At 40.3% G+C, this 18,226-nt stretch overlaps 1 protein-coding gene across 6 annotated transcripts in view; it reads left to right on the forward strand.

Moving 5' to 3' along the window:
- Nucleotides 1–4,598: 4,598 nt before the first annotated feature.
- The window catches only part of TMEM63A (transmembrane protein 63A), a 33,386-nt gene continuing 19,758 nt past the window's right edge, over nt 4,599–18,226 (forward strand). Inside the window, exons 1-9 of one of the 6 annotated variants that reach the window (XM_071805945.1) lie at nt 4,599–4,743; nt 5,791–5,917; nt 6,727–6,923; nt 9,223–9,302; nt 10,827–10,890; nt 12,296–12,333; nt 13,479–13,621; nt 16,896–16,947; nt 18,094–18,202. In XM_071805945.1, the coding sequence (XP_071662046.1) occupies nt 6,738–6,923; nt 9,223–9,302; nt 10,827–10,890; nt 12,296–12,333; nt 13,479–13,621; nt 16,896–16,947; nt 18,094–18,202 (672 nt within the window). In that variant the 5' untranslated portion in view covers nt 4,599–4,743; nt 5,791–5,917; nt 6,727–6,737. Of the gene's footprint in view, nt 4,744–4,791; nt 4,880–5,790; nt 5,918–6,726; nt 6,924–9,222; nt 9,303–10,826; nt 10,891–12,295; nt 12,334–13,478; nt 13,622–16,895; nt 16,948–18,093; nt 18,203–18,226 lie in introns of those variants that run through there. The other 5 variants (XM_065835245.2, XM_071805943.1, XM_065835244.2 and 2 more) reach the window with 5 other exon arrangements.

Below are 18,226 nucleotides of genomic sequence, written 5' to 3' on the forward strand. Positions count from 1 at the left end.
TTCATAAATCTTCAAGCAGTGCATTTGATGCTAACATTTTAAGGGGAGGCAAGCCAGTGAAGCAAGAAGGGTCATGACCAAGGCCTTGGAACACAGTCGTTAAGTCTAGAAGTCTAAAAGCTCCCTGGTGTCTTTGCAGATAGAGAGTGGATCAAGCAGATTAACCAGTTTAATGACTAAGTTGCTCAAAGTTGTCAAACTTTGGGGAAAAAAAAAAAAAAAAAGGAAAAACTAGTTTTCCCCTTTTTATCTAGTCTTATTAAAACACAGATTTGAGAGGCTGGTTAACAAAAAATTACTTTCAATCCATCCTGGGGATGCAGGTTCCAGCAAACCCTGCTGACTTCACCCTCCAGTGGTTCAGACTGCAAGATCTCCTGGAGCGTTTTGTGGCTCCTGCACAAGCATCACACAGCTTTCTGCTCCAGGGAAAGCAGAACCTGAGGCAAGGATGCTCTTGTCTGTCCAGGTCTCACCCCAGAACTGTGGCAACAAGTGTTAGTATCTACGGTCAGGACAGCTGTGGAGCACAAAGCCTCTTGAGGACACAAGAGCTCTTCGCTAAAACTAATGTGTATTGTACCCAAGCAGGGGAAAACATTACAAGCTGTAAGTGGTTTGATATTTTACACTGGTGACAAATGCACGTGCTCCCTGGTTCACCTAAATCCAACGGGTCCTGTGGCCAAGTGCTCTCGTCTTCAGTGGGAGACACCAGGCTGTGACAGACGGTTTCTCCATCCCACTCCCTCTCTGAGGGACTTGCCTTAATTACAGTTAGTGCTATGCCACCTACGCATTAACTCCCTCCAGCTTTTACACACACAGGGTTAATGTGTGGATAGGCATTAAGATAATATATATATTCATAAAACAATGAAGTCATCCATGTTTCAGGTCACCTTGTCCTAGTTTTGTACCAAAGTGTGTCACATCAACAGCGGTTGCATTTCAACAAGCTAGTAATAAACCTAAAAATCCTATATATCAATCAGAGATTCTCCACAGCTGCAATTACCCACAAAACAGAGGGTTAAAACCTCTTGATAATGAGGAATTCCATGCACTGCCCCGGGGTAAGGCACAGGCCTGTCTTAGGCCAGGCAGGCCCACGGCAAGGCTTGGCAGTCATTGCCAAAATGTAAAAGAAAAGCATGGCAAATTTCTGTCATATATCACTAGCTATATTTGGTTAAATATTTTGTAAAATAGCCAATTCTCTTGATCAATTGAAATCCATTCTAACTTTAATGCAAGGCTATTTCTACCTTGAAAATCAACAGATTAACTGTGAATGAGAAGCAGCACTACAAAAATAATTTAAAAGTATAGAGAGAAACCAAGTGTAAATTGTTAATTTAAATCAACACTTGCTGCTTGTGTATTTGTATTATGATTAAGAGTTCATTTAAATCTATCTATCTAGATTTTCCTATTAGTTTGGTTTTATTATATACATATTAGTGCTGGGGCCTTTCAAAGGAAGACTCCATAATGCCCATGCCAGTCTTTGGTATATTGAGGCTTGTAAACACATTGCTAGATGAAGGCAAGGATTAAAAGATAGCAAAGGGCTGTGAGGCTCAAAGCCTGAATTAAATCCATTAAGATAGACTTGACTAGGCAGATAAGCAAGGAGCAGCAAGCTGGGCTGATGGGTTTCTTCAGAGTGAAGGAACCACGGTGAGAGTTGCCACGCATGGTAAAGCATCAGGCCACCTGCTCCTCACCTCCAGAGACTATTGATGTCCCGTTGGGAGCTCATCCATCAAGGGAAGTCCTGCTGTGATAAATCAAACTAAAGTGACAGGGCAGTTCTCCAGCCACAAGGTCATTTAGTAAAGTAAGGGAAGAGTCACACATGTAGGTGTGAACACCCCGCACACTTGTTCGGCTTGGTGCTAAAGAGCTGTTGAAGTGGATATGGAGCATACAAAACACAAGAAAGATGGAAGAATTTTCAATTCTGTTGACCTGCTCCCTAGGTCCTGAGGCTGGATTTCCATCTGCTCTGGCAACATAATTAAACGTTTGCTAACTAATGACAGTATGTGGCTTTTGTCACCAAAAGAGCAGACAGTGGTAAACAAAACCCTATTTACAAGAGGTAGGGAGGAGGGAAATGTGACTCTGCTGTTGAAATTAGAGATAAACAAAATCACACCACTCAGCTAAAGAGCCTGTCTAGACAGAGGAAGGAAAAAAAAACCAAAACAACAACAAATTACAAAAGCTTGATGTTGTTCTTGTGAGAAAGAGAGGGAAAAATTATTCTGCAGCTGGCCAAAAGTCTTCAGAATCAAGAATGTCAAGACTACAATGTCAAGATCACTGAACATCACCTATTTTACACTACAGAATAAGATTGTCTAGCCAGAGCAAGGCCTTCTTAATTTTGAAAAGTAAGCCAAGAGTCGAAAGTACAAACAGTTTAGGAAATCAGTGAGAAAGTAAACCAAACATTTTGGCCCTAGAAGTGTAAGAGCTGCAGGCCTACACTGAGGCCTCACCTACATGGTAGGTCTACTCCGCTGTAGCTACATCAGTAAAATTTAATTTAAAAGAAACTGATCATAAGTATTCCATTTTGAATTCATATTTTGAAATAAACTGTCCACATGTAGAGTTGTTCTAGAAAAGGCAGAAAAAGAGTAATTACTCTAGTATAACCTGCCAACTTAGCTCTAAGTATAAGAGAGTGCATTTTAAAGCTAAAATCATTAACATCATACAATAATAGTGGAATTTCTTTATTCCAGCTGTGAACCTGAACCACTCTGCTTTGAGCTGAGAACTTCTATGCCATTTTCTAACTAACGTAACTGTTTCTGGCCAATTTAAAATCCCATATTATCTATAATGCAGCCACATGATAAATTATGAAATTGTATCCTGAAGTGTCTCTCTTGGTTACTGCAGATAACTTGGACTTTTCCCCCTTTTGCAGGATGGAGTGGGGGAAGGCACATCGCACATGTACGGCCACACGCTGCTCTCTGGTGCACAAGCATTCCTGAAAAGGGAGGCAAGGATTTGATAGAGCAAAGCAATTCTTCCCACGTGGGTTAATAAAATGGCAGGGATCAGGGCAGCAGGTGTGCATGCAGGGCCCCAAGTAGTACACATGGTTTGAATACATGGGGACATCAGGAGCTGAAGGGGGAGAGGCAGGAGCAGGACTGTCAGCTGGAGGAGATGCTGGCTTTGTGGTGGCTGGGATGCTCATTTCTTTCACATCTGAAAATCAACAGATGACAGACATTTTGATGATTGTAACGTCAGATTGAACCCCGCAGTGCCCAGGTGATTTGGTTGTTTTGAGAGTGGACTGCTGTTCTGAAACATCACTGCTTCTTCATCTACAAGACTGAAGGTAGGGTGCTAATCTTTGAAGGCAAGCAGACTCCCTGCTTGCCTCTGAACAATTATATCTTCATCATTATTATCATCATCTCCCTCCGATGCCTGCTGCTTGTTGAAGTCAATCACATCAATCAAAGCCAAAGGATGAAGACACAGGAGGATGATGATAGCTGCCAATGCTGGGTATCAAATGGTTGTTGAGGGAGCATTAAATAAAGGGTAACGGTGGGTGTCAGGGCCTTGCTGTACTGTGTTTCTGGCCCTTGGCTGGAAGGAATTAACTCCTGTGAACGAGAGGACGTACCTGTAGATGGCTGGGAAGCAGTCTCATCCCAGCCCTGCCACAGACATGGTAAGTTAAACTCCCTAGTCTCATTTTTTCCAATATACAACAAACATTTGAATGCTATTTCTTTATAGGTATGCAAAGAGAAGGGGCTTTGAATATTTCATGTAACATCCATATCACATTCATATTACTACTATTATTCAATTTATTTCAGAGTTACCTATGCATATGGCCTGCATGCTTGCCCACTTCATCAAACTGTGAAATCTCCCTTGGAATATCACATATCTTCTTCCTTTTCTGCTATAAAAGCTCTTTTTCGCATCTGTTTTTTTAGGAGGTTAATGGCTAGTGCAAGTCGTAGAGCCACAGAAGGTTTCCTCCAAAACAGAGCACTGCGGTGCTAGAAATCAGGAGGTAGTCAGGAGGCCCTTCATTCTTCAATCAGACGTTTTGTCTTTAGGATCCAGCATACAATTTTCATAGATAAGCCATGAACTTCTAACATAACTGTAGTAAACCATTATAGACATTTTCAACACGGAAACCTTGGCTTTAGATGCTTTAAAGGCAGCTCTGGCATACACAGGCCTCTGCCTCAGCAGCTCTTGCTGACCCAGCCAGGCAGGACTAACCCCAGCTCCCAGCACAGCTCCCAGTGTCTCCTGTGCTGAAACTGAATAAAACCGGGTGACTGCACCTCCCGGCCGCCATGTCATATTGGCCAAACAGGCGCAGTAGTGCGGGGGAAATGGCAGTTTTGTCCAGTTATTTTACCCCGGGGTCCTTTCCCTGAGGGAAGCACTTCAGGGTCTGAAAAAAAGAGGCTGGAGAGCTGAGGGGCAGCAGTGTTCCCCCTGAAAAAGCCGCCTCTGGGGCTGCGCTTCCCCATCAGGGACAGAAGGAGGCGGAGGACCTATAACCGCCCTCTCAGCCTGTGATCGCTGGGCACAGCCGGGTACGGCCCGTCACGGCACAGCCCGGCCCGGCCACGCATGCGCGCCTCCCGGGACTTGTTACCGGGGCTTGTAACTTGTGGGCCGGGTCCCGTGTGGTTACGGGACGAGACGAGAGAGGCTGCTCTGGTGCAGGTGAGGGAGGGCGGGAGCGGCGCTGCCGGTGTCAGCAGCAGCTGCAGCCCTGGTCGGAGGTGCCGTGTGGGGACGGTACGGGGCTGCGTGAGGCGGCCTCGGGGCAGGTCCGGCCGCGGGGAGGGGAGAGGGCGAGGTGAGTCCGGCCGCTGGGGCGCGGGCTGGGGCCATCCCCCTCCAGCTCCCACTGCCCGGCCCTCCTGAGGGGGAGCAGCCGTTTCCTCTGGGCCTCCTCCCCGCTCGCCCGTCAGCGGGACCCCGGCGGGCTCGGGGCGGGTAGCGGTCGGTCGGGGCAGCCCTGGGGGGCGTCCCCTCCGCGCCGAGAGGCACCTCAGGGCGGGCGGGCACGGGTAACCCCCTGACGTCCTCCTTGCCCCGAGCAAAGGGGCCGGCTCCCTGCGGGAGCTACGAGCCCTGGGGTTTGCTGTGCCACTGGGGAAGCCGGCCCGGCCAGCCCCATTTCACGGCCCTCTTAGGGCCGGGGCCGCTGTCGGGGTCCCAGACACAACAAGGAGAGAGTTTTCTCGTTTCCAGAGCCCGTCCCGGGGCTCGGTCCCTGGAAAGGTGGCGAAGCGCCGCTCGTTGGGTTGCTGCAGCGCGACTCCCCCCGCCGGAGGTCTGGCCGGTCGCTTATCTCCTGACAGCCGCCTCGTTTGAAAACGATAGTTTTCGAAAGCTGGAAACCCTGCCTGATAAGATCCAGTGTGCTGTTTCAAATTTAGTATGAGGTCTCTGCAGTTGCTGTGAGGAAGGTTTTCCGTGTGTGTTCAAAAATACTCTGTCAGTGCTAAATTTAAATCCTTAGAAAGCAAGGGCAGATTCACAGCACAAATTTTGTTTGTGTGGATTGTGTTTTGCTTTTGCTTTTTTTTTTTTCCTGTGATGGAAGATGTCAGCTGGGACAAAATTTCTTCCCCACCATGTCACACAGTCCAACATTTAGTAAATGCTCTTTTGAGAGGAGTATTCTCCATGCCATTTATCTGCTGTTTAAAGGGAGAACTTGTAGTTGTTCATATTCTTGTTGTGGCTTTGTTTTCTTTTCAGCATCCAGAATAGTGCTGTCATCACAGACATGTGCAGTCCTTGTTTAGAGACGTCCCAAAAGTAGTGTCTCTGGACCTGTGTGATGAGGATCTACAATACTGGTTTTCAAATGATAGAGTTTTTGGGGGTATGCTTGCTTTATGAATTTATCAATCAGAAGCATTTTCTGCATGAAGCATGCTTTTATCCCAAGTACGTGGGAACCATCAAGTTAATAATATCCAAGAATAGAAACATTTGAATTGGAAAGCCCAAAATGAGTGAGCAATTGCCTGCTTGATAAAAATACCCTTGTATCAATAGCCGAACAGGTCAGTTGACTAAAATGAGGTAGATGGCTGTTCTCTTAGAAAATTAGAAATAGTCTTTGTTCTTTCTTGTTCATGATGTACCGTAATTACTCTACTGTTCTTTCAGTTGAATTATTTTATTAAAAAAGGAAAATAACACAGAATTAGTGGTGAATTTGTAAATAATTTCAAGGTCTTCCCATTTGAATACAAAGTTCACAATCCAGTATGTTTACACATGTTCATCAACTGGAAGCAAAATCTTCAAACTGCTGCTGTTGGAATATTTAATGTCCTGTGTTGCTCCTAGAATGAGAATCCAGGCTGGAATAAGTAGTTCAATGTTATAGGTTAGAAAATAGAGACATTTATTTTGTGGGGATCTTCTGTTGTCTTCCTCAGATGTCTGTAGAGGACACAATTGGTTGGATGTCTTGAACTCTTGCACTGCTACTAACTGAGCCTGTTGGTTATTGTGAAATATTTTACAGGGAAAGATTGTCAAGTATGACTTCACTTCTGAAGTAGTTTCCTGGTTGAATCTTCCTGCACTTTTTGTTCTTGCAAATGTTAGTACATCTCACAAATACCAGGCAGGCTTTTCACATGGTTGTTTCACTTTTTCATGTCTTTGTTTTTTTTTAAGGGAAAGACAAAATGAACCCTTTCTTTTTTCTGGGTTTTGGACGTTCTCATCTAGTCTACTTCTGGAATAGAACTCTACCTTTCAACTCAACAAATGAGACATATTGCTACAGCACTGCCCAAGGCAGCACAGTGCTCCAAGGAGTAACTTTTGGTGGAATCCCAACTGTCCTGCTGCTTGATGTAGCCTCCTTTTTTGTAAGTCCAGTTTCTGTTTATTGTATTGAAAATCCTTCTGACCTTCTCAAAAGTTAGACTGTTCAAAATTTTCTTATTTATCAGGTAGGAATTTGTTTCTGAGAATCTTCAGTATAGTAAATGTGCTAAGGCCATCACAGGAACATCGAAGCACTTTTCAAGTATTGATGAAAGATCACATTCACGTGGGATGACAGCATCACTGAATACTGGATGTGCAGATGTAGAGAGAATGCAAATCATAGGGTCTGCATGTGGAGTCATGGTGGGCTTTGTAGTGGTAACTCAAATTTCTATCATTTGTCTTAACTGCAAGACTGTTTTTTCCTTACTCTGGCTTTAAGTACTGGATATCTTTTCAGGAAGGGAACTAGTTTGCTAATTTGATTATTTTTCAAAAGGAAATAAAATACAGAAAATTGTAATTTCACAAACTTAAAATTAGATTTCATGAAGCTGCTGAGGAAATAATGTACTGATCAGCTCAGTCCTGACAAACAGCATTAGTTTCTGGTCTGGAGGCTCCATGACAGGCCTGAAACCCCAATAAAACTTATGGTTATTCCTATAAGTTTGGTCTAAGTGGTCTTAAGCCACTGGAAAAAGAGCTGTAGACCTACAGATGGGCCTGATAAGTGAGGTTTGTGTTAGTAAAATGAGACTTATGGGATAACGTATTTCCTGAGTTCTGTAAAGCCACTGTGGGGAAACTGAAAACTACCTGTGTGATATCTGAGCTGGTAGTTCTGTAGGAACTAGGAGGATGTTCCTAGAAGTTTTGTAGTGGCATTCTTTGCTATCGGTTTGGTGTGTGAAGCATGCTACCCTGTTTCCTCGAAAATAAACCCTAGCATGATTTTTCAGGATTTTTGAGGATGCTCGAAATATAAGCCCTACTCCAAAAATAACCCTAGTTACAGTTCATTAAAAAGTCAATTAAAATAGTGTCCAGTCAGCTGTACATGGAAAAAGTAAGCAACTTTTGGAGCAAAATTTGTGTAAGACCCTGTCTTATTTTTGGGGAAACAGGATACCTTAAATCTATTTTCTACAAGTGTGCAGTATTTACTCCTCTGTGCAACTCCTGGCACAGCATTTAATAAGATTTAGTTGAGGTGTTTGGGGAGACCTCTTTTTTAAAGCTGTGGTTGAGTTTTAAGATAATCAGTCTCTGCATGTGAGTTCCTTGCTGCGAAACCCTCTTCTGAAACAGCTTTAGGTAGATGGAGAGATGCAATGTAGAAGTCTTCTCTCTTCTTCAGGTACTGAGTACTGCAATTTATTTAGCAACTCCTGTATTCCTATGTTCATGACATATTTTCTGCAGATTCCTTTAGTAACTGTCAGTTGATGAGTTCCCGAATATTATTTCTAAACTGGTTTCCTAAGGAAGTAAGGTTTATATATTGCATTGCCTTCCTATTTTTGCCTGGCAGTTCATCCTAATAACCATAGAATACATTTGCCAGTTTCAACCAAAGTTGTCAGAGAGTCTAGAGAACTTGATACCTTGAAATTCCTGCTTGCATGAAGTTTAATGTCTAGATGGAGCAAGATCTAAAGTAAATTTCCCAGCTGGGAGGAAGGCTCCTTCTAAGAAAGTTCTGTTCATTGTGAAATGTGGAAATGAACTGTGTAATCTTGAAATGTAGATAATCTTGACGTGTATCCTGGCTGGACAGCTGGTGTTTGCATAGATCCAAATAAGTTACATCAGTAGCACCACTTTCTAGCCAAACAGGTATAAGTTGTAGGAGAGGCGAGGAGGTGAGGGTGTGTGCTACATATGCATAGAAAACAGGCTTTGTTACTTCTGCTTCATTGCTTTGTACAGAGAAACTTGTTTCTTAAAAAAAAAAAAAAAAGGCACCTATGAAATAGCATGTTTTTTTTTTTCCCGTTTTCTTAGCCTCTTTCAAAAAGTGGAAATACAGGGAGGAGAGAAAAGATACATTGCAGAGATCAAATACAAGCATCTGGGTTTTATGAGTTATAATAAAATATTACTTTTATTGAGGATAAAAGTAATTAGCATACTTGAGAAAGTAGTTTTTGCCTCCTCTGAAGTGCTACTTTTCCTGTCACAAACCGTCATGGACTTGCAGTTTGGAAGTATTTTTGCGCGCAGTTCTCCTTCCTGATGAATTGAAACAGGTAAGCAGATGATCTGGTCCTTTGATCCCAGGCAGGTTGGTTTAGGAGCTAGGACAGCATTTTTTTGACAGCTCCTATACACTTAAGAATAATTCTTATGAAATGGAAAAATAGATATTCAAATATCTTTGTTTTTATTTTCTAGATTTTAGTATTAGTGTTTTCCTTTATAAGAAAGAGATTCTGGGACTACGGTCGTGTTGCTCTGGTGTCAGAAGCTGAAAGGTAAAAAAGATACACAATCAGACTGATTTCTTAAAACCATCTGGGGAATGTGGAAGTAGGTACAGTAAACAGGGTTTAAATTAAGTGCGTTTATATCAATTATATATGTTTGTAATTGCATGCACATATTTGTTAAAAATGTCCTTACGCTGCTCTGTGTGATGTACATCCCACTCACAGAGTTATTGTTCGTGATTTCAGTAATAAAGTTGTGTGTTGGGCACTGTCATGAATTTCATTCTACAGTTGTGGGTTAAGGAAGTGGAGGTAAGAAAATAGGCTGTTTGTCTGCTAATGTGTCACATACCTACACTTTCTGTGATAGAAGGGTATTAAATCTTTTGTTTATCTTGGCTCAAGCCCAGGATCTTCCCAGAGCTCCCTACACAGCCTGTGTTGTAATATTTCTGAAGGATTTAGAAGTAAAAAAAAGAAACGTGTCATTGTAGGTTTATGAAATTCTTCACTGATTTTTAATAATCCTACAATTGAGCTTTTAATTTTTTTTTTTAACAGTATTTCTACAGGATGATGTCTTGGGATGTTTAAAAGCTAGCTGTGTATTTATGAAGTGGGTAAACTTTAAACAGCGGGCCTCTTGGTAGTGTTAGTGGTGTAACTAAGTTGTGGTAAGTTCACAACTAAGTGGCAGGAAAGGACTCAGTGTGTTTTAAGTGTAATCCTCATACAATTGTGAAAAGTAGACAGAAAAAAAAAAAAAAAGATGGGTAGTAACTGAGACAACTAGCTCAGGCAGCAGAATGAGGATGCTCTGGTACAGGCTTCCACATGGGCTGTATGGGCCTACATGGGACAAACGGGTCCTTGAGCAGTTGGACACTGGGGAGCCTCTGGTATTGTCCCTACTGGCCTCAGCCAGCTAGGTCAAAATTGTCATAGATACACCTATAAGCACGCTCCATTTTAATGTGTGTTGGCCTGTAATTATTGGCTTATCACCATTGCAAAATCTCTTTCGAGCAATTAACTAAAACCAGATAGTTTGCTATATGTGAGGGCTACAGAGTCACTAACTGTTTCTAGCCTTGCTACAGGACTGAACTTGTGTGGGGATGTGGCCCTGCAGGTAAAGGATTAAACTGGGCAGAGAAATTCTGAGTAGAGGCTGTAAGATGGAAGAAGAGAGGTGGAGGGAAAAGAGGTGATGTCTTGTAGTGAGGAATATCTGAACAGGAAGCTACCTTGCAAATCTGATCCTCACTAGTCTTCCAGACATGTCTTGCATGCATTCTCCTATGTTTCTGTGATTTAGTATCCCAATAAAACATTGTTTTCTTTCTAGTTCAGTTAAATGCTCTGGTATCAGGTATTCACATCCTCCTTTTTCAACATGAGACACAGCAAAAGTTTCAGTAATTAAGCATATGCCACAGCTTTCATAAGTGAAAAAGTGATTAAGGGAAGTAGTACAAAAGCACTTCAGGACTGTTAAAGTTGAAATAATTCTGTGGAATTCCATCATATTATTCAAGATACTTAGAAGTGTCCTTTAATGTATTTTAGTGAATCAAGATACAACCGATTGTCAACATCTTCATCAGTACCTGAAGATCCTGAATACGATAGTGTAAGTACTTCAGAGTTTTGATATTTATTTGAATGTAAACTGTTTAATGGAATCTGTTGTAATTTACCATTCCACCTAGCCCAATGAACCAGTCATTAAGCTGGAAGACCATCTGTATGCAAAAATTAGTGATGTCCTTTTTTTTATAGAACCATACGTAATCTTTCTCAATTTCCTGACAAACTATTGTCATATCGCAAACCAGTTTTTTTTAATTAGGAGGGGGACTACAAGTTAGAGTTTCAAAGAGGAGGTGGGGAAGAAAAAAGACTACTAAATAATTTGTGCTTAAATAACAGTTCAAAAAGTTACATTATTTTCATATTGCAAATCATACCCAGGTGGTCTTTACAGTACATTTTCTTCCTCACAAAAATGAGAAAACTGAATGCAAGTGTGAAGCTAGTAATAATACCATGTGCTCTTAATATTGAAATTGGTTTGGAGCAGAAGACAATTTTTTGGCTGAACTTTTTAATGTGTTCCATCCATGGTCTTTCTAGAGTCTTCAATTTCACGCTTCTCTATATTTTGTGTTGCAGCTTCAGAATGAAGCACGCAAGAGCTGTCCAGTAGTGGCAGCCTACATTTGAATGTTTGTGTCAACTTAATATCTAGCCTTGCAAATAAATAATTGTGTGAGCATCAAAAGCCTGGTGTTTGATGAGGGTTGCTCTGCTATTTGTGTACTTTCCTTCATCTTTTTAAAAGCCCTAAAGCAACTTCATAGCTGAAACTGTTGAATAAAAATGTGTCTCTTTAGCTTAACACTATTCACTTAAAAGAAGAGGTCTTTTGAGAGACAAGATTTTTTGAACCATGCTGGAATATTAACTAAGAGAAGATCTCTGCTGTATGGCTTCAGAGGAGGTTTTGTAAACATGTCCTAGAAGCCTTTCTGTTAACGTAATCACAGCATTGTTTTTAACTACCATTTAACTGATTGGCTTGTATTAGACTCTCGTGGAACTTATCCTTGAAATCGGAGAATCTCTGGAAATGGCTTTGGTTCTGCTCTGAAACAACCTTTTAAAAAAAAATTCCTTAGAAGCCTCAAACTTGACATACGTTCGTTGGGGATGGGATTAGGACACACTTGTATGAATTGAAGAAGCCCAAGCACTAAATTTGCAAGTAATTAACAAACAAACAAAAAAACCACAAAAAAACCACTAAAACCAAAACCTTAAATATTCTCTGAAGACAGACACATGAAGTACCTTGTAGAAAGTATGTAGACTAGAAGGTATTTTTCTGTATGTTTCTAAATTATGATTTCAGAGCAACAAACTGCCAACGTTCTACCTAGGAGTTTGGCTTAATAGAAACACTTCTCTTAACTGTACAGATTAGAGACTCTGTTTTTTTGGATATTAGCTCTAAAAACTTTCTTCTTTATTTGTAGGGATTTTGTTCTTGGATGGCAGCTGCTTTTCGGATGCAGTAAGTATATGAAACAGAAATAATGAGCTGTGGTTTGCTTTTCTATTTTTTTAATTAAAAAGGTGCATTGCATTCAATTTTATTTTTTCTCTCTCCTTCAGTTGATAGCATTTAATATGAACAGTGATACAGGTGCCTCTGGTGGGGTGGAAAAAGAATATGAAAACACGGTCAGCTTGTGGGAATGCTTCTTCAGGGTACAGTCGTCCTTCTGGCAGCCCAGGAGCTTGTTGATCTTGGGACAGTGTGTGAACCTAAGTGAATCTATGGCATTTATTTGAATTCTGAGCTAATAACTAGGCTCTAGGCTTTCACCCTTCAAAGAGTCCTGAGTGGGTGTTCTCCTGTTTCAAGCCAGTAGGGCCCCAGGCAGAAAACAGGGCTTCCCTGCAAGGGTTTCTGTGGAGAGCTGGTGGTGTAGTTGGAAATGGAACTGACTAACTAGGAAAAGCCCATCCCACTGCTTCCCAGAAACTGTGTGTTAGACATGTGATGTTCATTCTTTGTACCTCTTGGGGCTTAGGAAATCACAATTTTTAAAAATAATTTCTAATTTCCAGCTTGAGTACGTTGAAGCAAAAAATGGGTGGGGATTGAGCTTGTCTTTCTCCATTTTTGCTAGTTCCTTCCTTTTCCAAGAACTCCTATTTTAATGATCTGTTTTGCTGACAATGGATAGATGATGGGGATTCATTCCAAAACTTATTAATTGGATGTCATAAGTGTAAGGTGATTCTGTTGTCATTTTCCTCATGGAGATGACTGAATACTGTCACAGGGTGATCCTGAAGTCTGAGAGGTAGATTTGACACCTTGTCCCTGTCATAAAGCAGGAGGTCCCAACAAATAACTTTGTCCTCTTTTCAGGCTGATAAAAACTTGGATTTATGTTTGCTCTTCAGATTACTTGTTCCTGTCTTAAATTCCATCGTGTTAATTTTTGTATATTGATACTACACAAGAAAAAGACACTTCTGGAACTTAAATTTATGCATGAAAGAACACAACTGTGGTGTAAACGGGTAGGGATTAAGGGAGATGTCACTGGGTAGACTGAGAAATCAGTGTGTGTTCAAAAACCACCCCTCCAAAACACCAGGGATATTAAGTAGACTGGCCGTGTGCTTTTTCTGTCTGTGATGCAGGAATGACGAGATTCACGAGAAATGTGGTGAAGATGCCATACATTACCTTGCCTTCCAGCGTCACATCATCTGCTTGTTGATTACTGTCAGCATTTTGTCTGTGTGTGTCATATTGCCCGTCAACCTATCGGGTGATCTACTTGGTAAGAAATGTTTTTGCGTTCTGAGAAGAATTTTTTTGTTTTATATAACTGCAAAAGCTTTTAGATTTTTTTTTTTTTTTTAAATTTTTATAAACTTTGTAAGATTTGGTTCCCCCTCTGCAGTCTGATATGTGTGTAATTTTGTGTGAAATTTGTATGAGTGTAGAGGTTCTTTAAATGTCTGTCAAAGGCTGTTATTGGAAACAAGGTGGTAGATCATATGCAGGCATAGATGGCTAAAACTAGAATGCTCAAGGCAGGATTAAATTGCCCTGTGCCCTCTTAGCTGGTGTTTATCTAGGCACTCTTTATGATTTTTTTTTATTGGAGGGCATTGCCAATGGAAACTGCCTTTACAGTTGAGAAATCTTTTTCTGGTGTCCAGTCTGAATCTCTTTTGCTTCAATATAAGATGACTGGGGATAACAGATTATTCTTTTCCTTTTCGCAATATCCTTTTAGTTGCTTGAGGAGTATCAATTCATCTGTGCTTTTTCTTCTTTTTTTAATAAACTAGACCCATTAATTCAGTCATTAATGAGGAGTGTTTTCCATTTGGCTGATAACAAAATCATCAGCCGTCTTCTGAACTTTTTTTATCTAGCTAGACTGTCTACCTTTGTTCCCTTCTGTCTTGGTTTGCAGCTCAAAACTGGACCAATCTTCTCACTGAGACATTGTCAGTGCTGACTAGACAAAGAATTATTTCATGTTTCTTGCAGTCTAGTCCTGCTTATAGAATCGTAGAATGTCCTGAGTTGGAAGGGACCCACGAAGATCGAGTCCAACTCCTGTCCCTTGCATATGACAACCCCACAGTTCACACCATGTGTCTGAGGGTGTTGTCCAGTCTCTTCTTGAACACTGTCAGGCTTGGGGCCGTGACACCTCCCTGGGGAGCCTGTTCCAGTGCTCCAGCACCCTCTGGGGGAAGAACCTTTTCCTAATGTCCAACGTAAACCTCCCCTGGCACATCTTCCTGCCATTCCCTTGGGTTCTGTCATTGGTCACCAGAGAGAAGAGATCAGTGCCTGCCCCTCCTTCTCCCCATTAATGTACACATTAAAGTTTTTATATAATGTACACATTAAAGGTTTTATGCACACAGACCCTTCTTCAGGCAGTCACAGATTTACATGTCTGGAGGAAACCTTCAGTACTGGTAGCCAGAGAATTACTGAATAAATAGTTCTCTCCTAACAGTAAATTGAAACTTACAGGGCTCTCTAATTTCTTGCTGAAAATGAAAATGCCATGAGGGGAGAACTGTTCTTCAGCAGGCAGAAAAGAAAAATCCTAGGACATGCTATATGAAATACAGAGGATCTTTTTGATGCAATCTTTTTGATAAAAATGGGGTGGGGGGGGGGGAACAACAACAAAACTGTCAGAGTAAGTGAGCAGAAGTCCCCAACAAATGAATCGATGGAATGTGTTACTCAGATGGAGGAGTCTTACTTCTCTGGCCTTCTTAATAACGCCATTTAGACAAACATGAGAAAACATTCCTTCCATTGAGTTCTCTTAATTTCCCAGTGCTGCCAGTGTGACACCTACCTGTTTTCATTATTAACTCACACTCAACAAATACAGTAAGTGTGTCCTCTAGTCTGCCATTCAGGTTGCTAATGAGAATACTGGTGGACAGAACGGTGTTAAATCCCATTTAAACATTCTTCCATTTTTGATAATGAGACCTTACAAGCTCATTTTATACCTGACCTTATATCAGTCTTGTCAAGATCATGTTTACAGAGTTGTTCACTGTTGATCATCTTGGCGAATAGTGATGCAAAAAAAAAAAAGTACTTGCATTTGTTTTTTTGTTCTTATGCCACAACAATTGCTTCTTATTTTGTGTACTGACTTTGATCTTTGTCCCTATAATTTATCCTTTTCTATTGTCCTTAATAATGTGGCCTAGTTTTGGTTTTCAGTTTACTACTACCTGTGTTTTAAAAAGCCTTGTGATGAGCCCTTGTCTCTAAAGGTATACATGGTATACATTGTACCTGTGCCTTCAGGACTGTTTGTGGAACTGCCATCTCTGACCTTCCATTTATCAGCTCTTTCTTATAAATTCTCTGTTTATATTAATATCTACTTTCTTAAAGACCATTGCTGTTCTTTTTTCCTTCTTTGCACTTCCTTTTTTGTTCTTTTGAAGGACCCTTTATCACCTCACAGTCACTTCTTCCTTGCTTTCCATCTGTGTGTTCTCAGCCAGCATCCCTCATTTTACAGACTCAAATCCAACACAACAAGTGCCCTAGTTGCTGTCTTAATCTCCTTCATAAAGTAAAGAGAGAGATGCTGGTGCCTTCAAAGAACTTAGAGAATATAGTTCCCTCTTCTGGTGTAGTTACTACCTGTATATTTATACCAAAATGGATTTTGTAATACACATCAATCTGTCTGCACTGTCCTTCTCTAACTATAATTTTATAAAAGTCCTAGTATCTTAGCTACCAATAAGTGCTCTATGTTAATTCAAATAGCAGGACAAGACAGCTTCCTTTTTCCTACATGAATTTTTGTGATGCTAGGAAATACAGCTGAAAAACAAATATGAAGTTTTAGTGTGTCTCCCCTTCTTCCTTTCACCATATGTCAATTTTGTGCCTTTGTAGTTCTTTCTGTTGTGATGACTTAACTTGCAATGTGGTTTAACAGTCTATGCTGGAAGACTGTTTGGTTTTCCAGATATGCTTAGCTCTTTTTTCTTTGTGAACATATACTCAATTTTCACTCACTTTTGTTATCATTTTTAAAAATACTTGACAGTCTAGAGAAACAATGTCATAGCAACTTTCTCATTTTTGACCTTAGTATGGTTATCATACTGTTTTATCAACACTGAATTAATGTGCTTTTTTTTAAACTGAGAGAAAAAATCAGTGAATGTGGAATAAAAATGTGAAGGAAATGTGTTCAAATCCCAAAACAATGTTATTAGTGGATGTGAAGGGAGATTGGAGGGAGAAAGGGAACTGCTGTAAAGATCTAGTATTCACATTTTTTAAAATTATCCATTACTTCTTTTAATGTATTGGATGTGGTATAATCCTGTCAGGATTTTTTTTGTCCAATTTTAAAATGCATTATAGTGTAAACCAGCATTGATTATGATTCTAATTCTTTCAGACAATTAACATAGTCAAGATTTTAAAAAGTACACCAACATTTAAAAAAATAGAATAAAAGCTGACTTTTTGATAGTTTGCATGTGAATGTCACATGAGTTAATTATGCTACTTGTTTTTGTTCTTCTTAGATAAAGATCCCTATAGTTTTGGAAGAACTACTATAGTAAACTTAGCAACTGGGTAAGTAAATCTTGCAGAGTACTTTTATGCTGATGTCTCTTTTCTGCAGTAGTCTCTAAACACATGAATTAATATTTGCCGCGTGGTAGGAATTACTTATTCATGCTTCATCAGCTGAAACTGGCGTATGTTCTGCTTCAGGCTATGCAGTTACAGTGCTGATAAGAAATCTGGAGACTTGGCTTCTACTCTCTCAGCTTTTACTTCTTACGCCACATGTTTCTCTTGTCTAATGACTGCACATCTAGTGATATTATTTTCAGAAATTTCCACATTAAAAGAAGCCATACTTCAGAAGGAAAATAAAGCTCACATCTCTACTGGAATGTGTAACTTGGATGACTTAAATTCTCTTATATCAGATTTATGTGTGCGTGTATCTCTCCCATCCGAGATCATGATTAAAATTACCTCCACGTGTTTTAAAAACAGTCTGTAAAATTGTTGAGATACAAAGCTGTGCAATTTTTCTGTTTTATTACTTGATCAATCCATATCTATCCATGCTACTATAGAATTGTTGAAAGGGACCTTCAAAGGTAATTTAGTCCATGTCCAATAGAGTTTCTGCCATTGCGCTTTGGGTTTTTAACAGCGTTATGAATCCTATAACTAGTGGGAAATTTTTGTTTGTTTGTTTTCTAATCTGTAAAATAGGTTCCTCTGTTTTAAGTTGACTGTAGTTATTAATGCTGTTTGCAAAACTGAAGAACTGTTCACAGAACTTCTGTAAGCTTTGAGGAAGGAGTTATCAGAGAAGCAGAATTCACTCCCTGTGTTAGGCTGTTTTCAGTTTGAGCAAGGGTTGTGTTCAAGGAGTGCTCAATGTTGTACTCAGCACAGTAAATAATAAGGCAAATAAAAAACATTTTGACAAATAGCATAGTGTGGGCTATTGGCTATTCTATATCATAGAATATCTGTTTTCTTTGTAGGTCTGTTTCCCATAGAATTTTATGATAAGCAAGTAACCCTAATTGCTGTCCAAGGCATCTGTGTAGGCATGACTGACTACCAGTAACTACCTTTTTGTCCTTGTTTTGTGTTCAGTGAGAGATTCTGATCTGCTTAACATTTTGATGGCTACTTGTACCAGTTGAACAATTAGTTCTTCCTGTTCTTATTCATAACATTTTTTTCCAACAGTAATAATCTTCTTTGGCTGCACACGTTTTTTGCTGTTATTTACCTGATTCTGACTGTTGTCTTCATGAGACATCACATGAAGTATGTAACATATAAAGAAGAAAACACAGTAAGTTTCTGTATTGTGGTGAAA

Source organism: Patagioenas fasciata, chromosome 3 (genome assembly GCF_037038585.1).
Source record: "Patagioenas fasciata isolate bPatFas1 chromosome 3, bPatFas1.hap1, whole genome shotgun sequence".
In the NCBI taxonomy this organism is placed as follows: Eukaryota; Metazoa; Chordata; class Aves; order Columbiformes; family Columbidae; genus Patagioenas; species Patagioenas fasciata.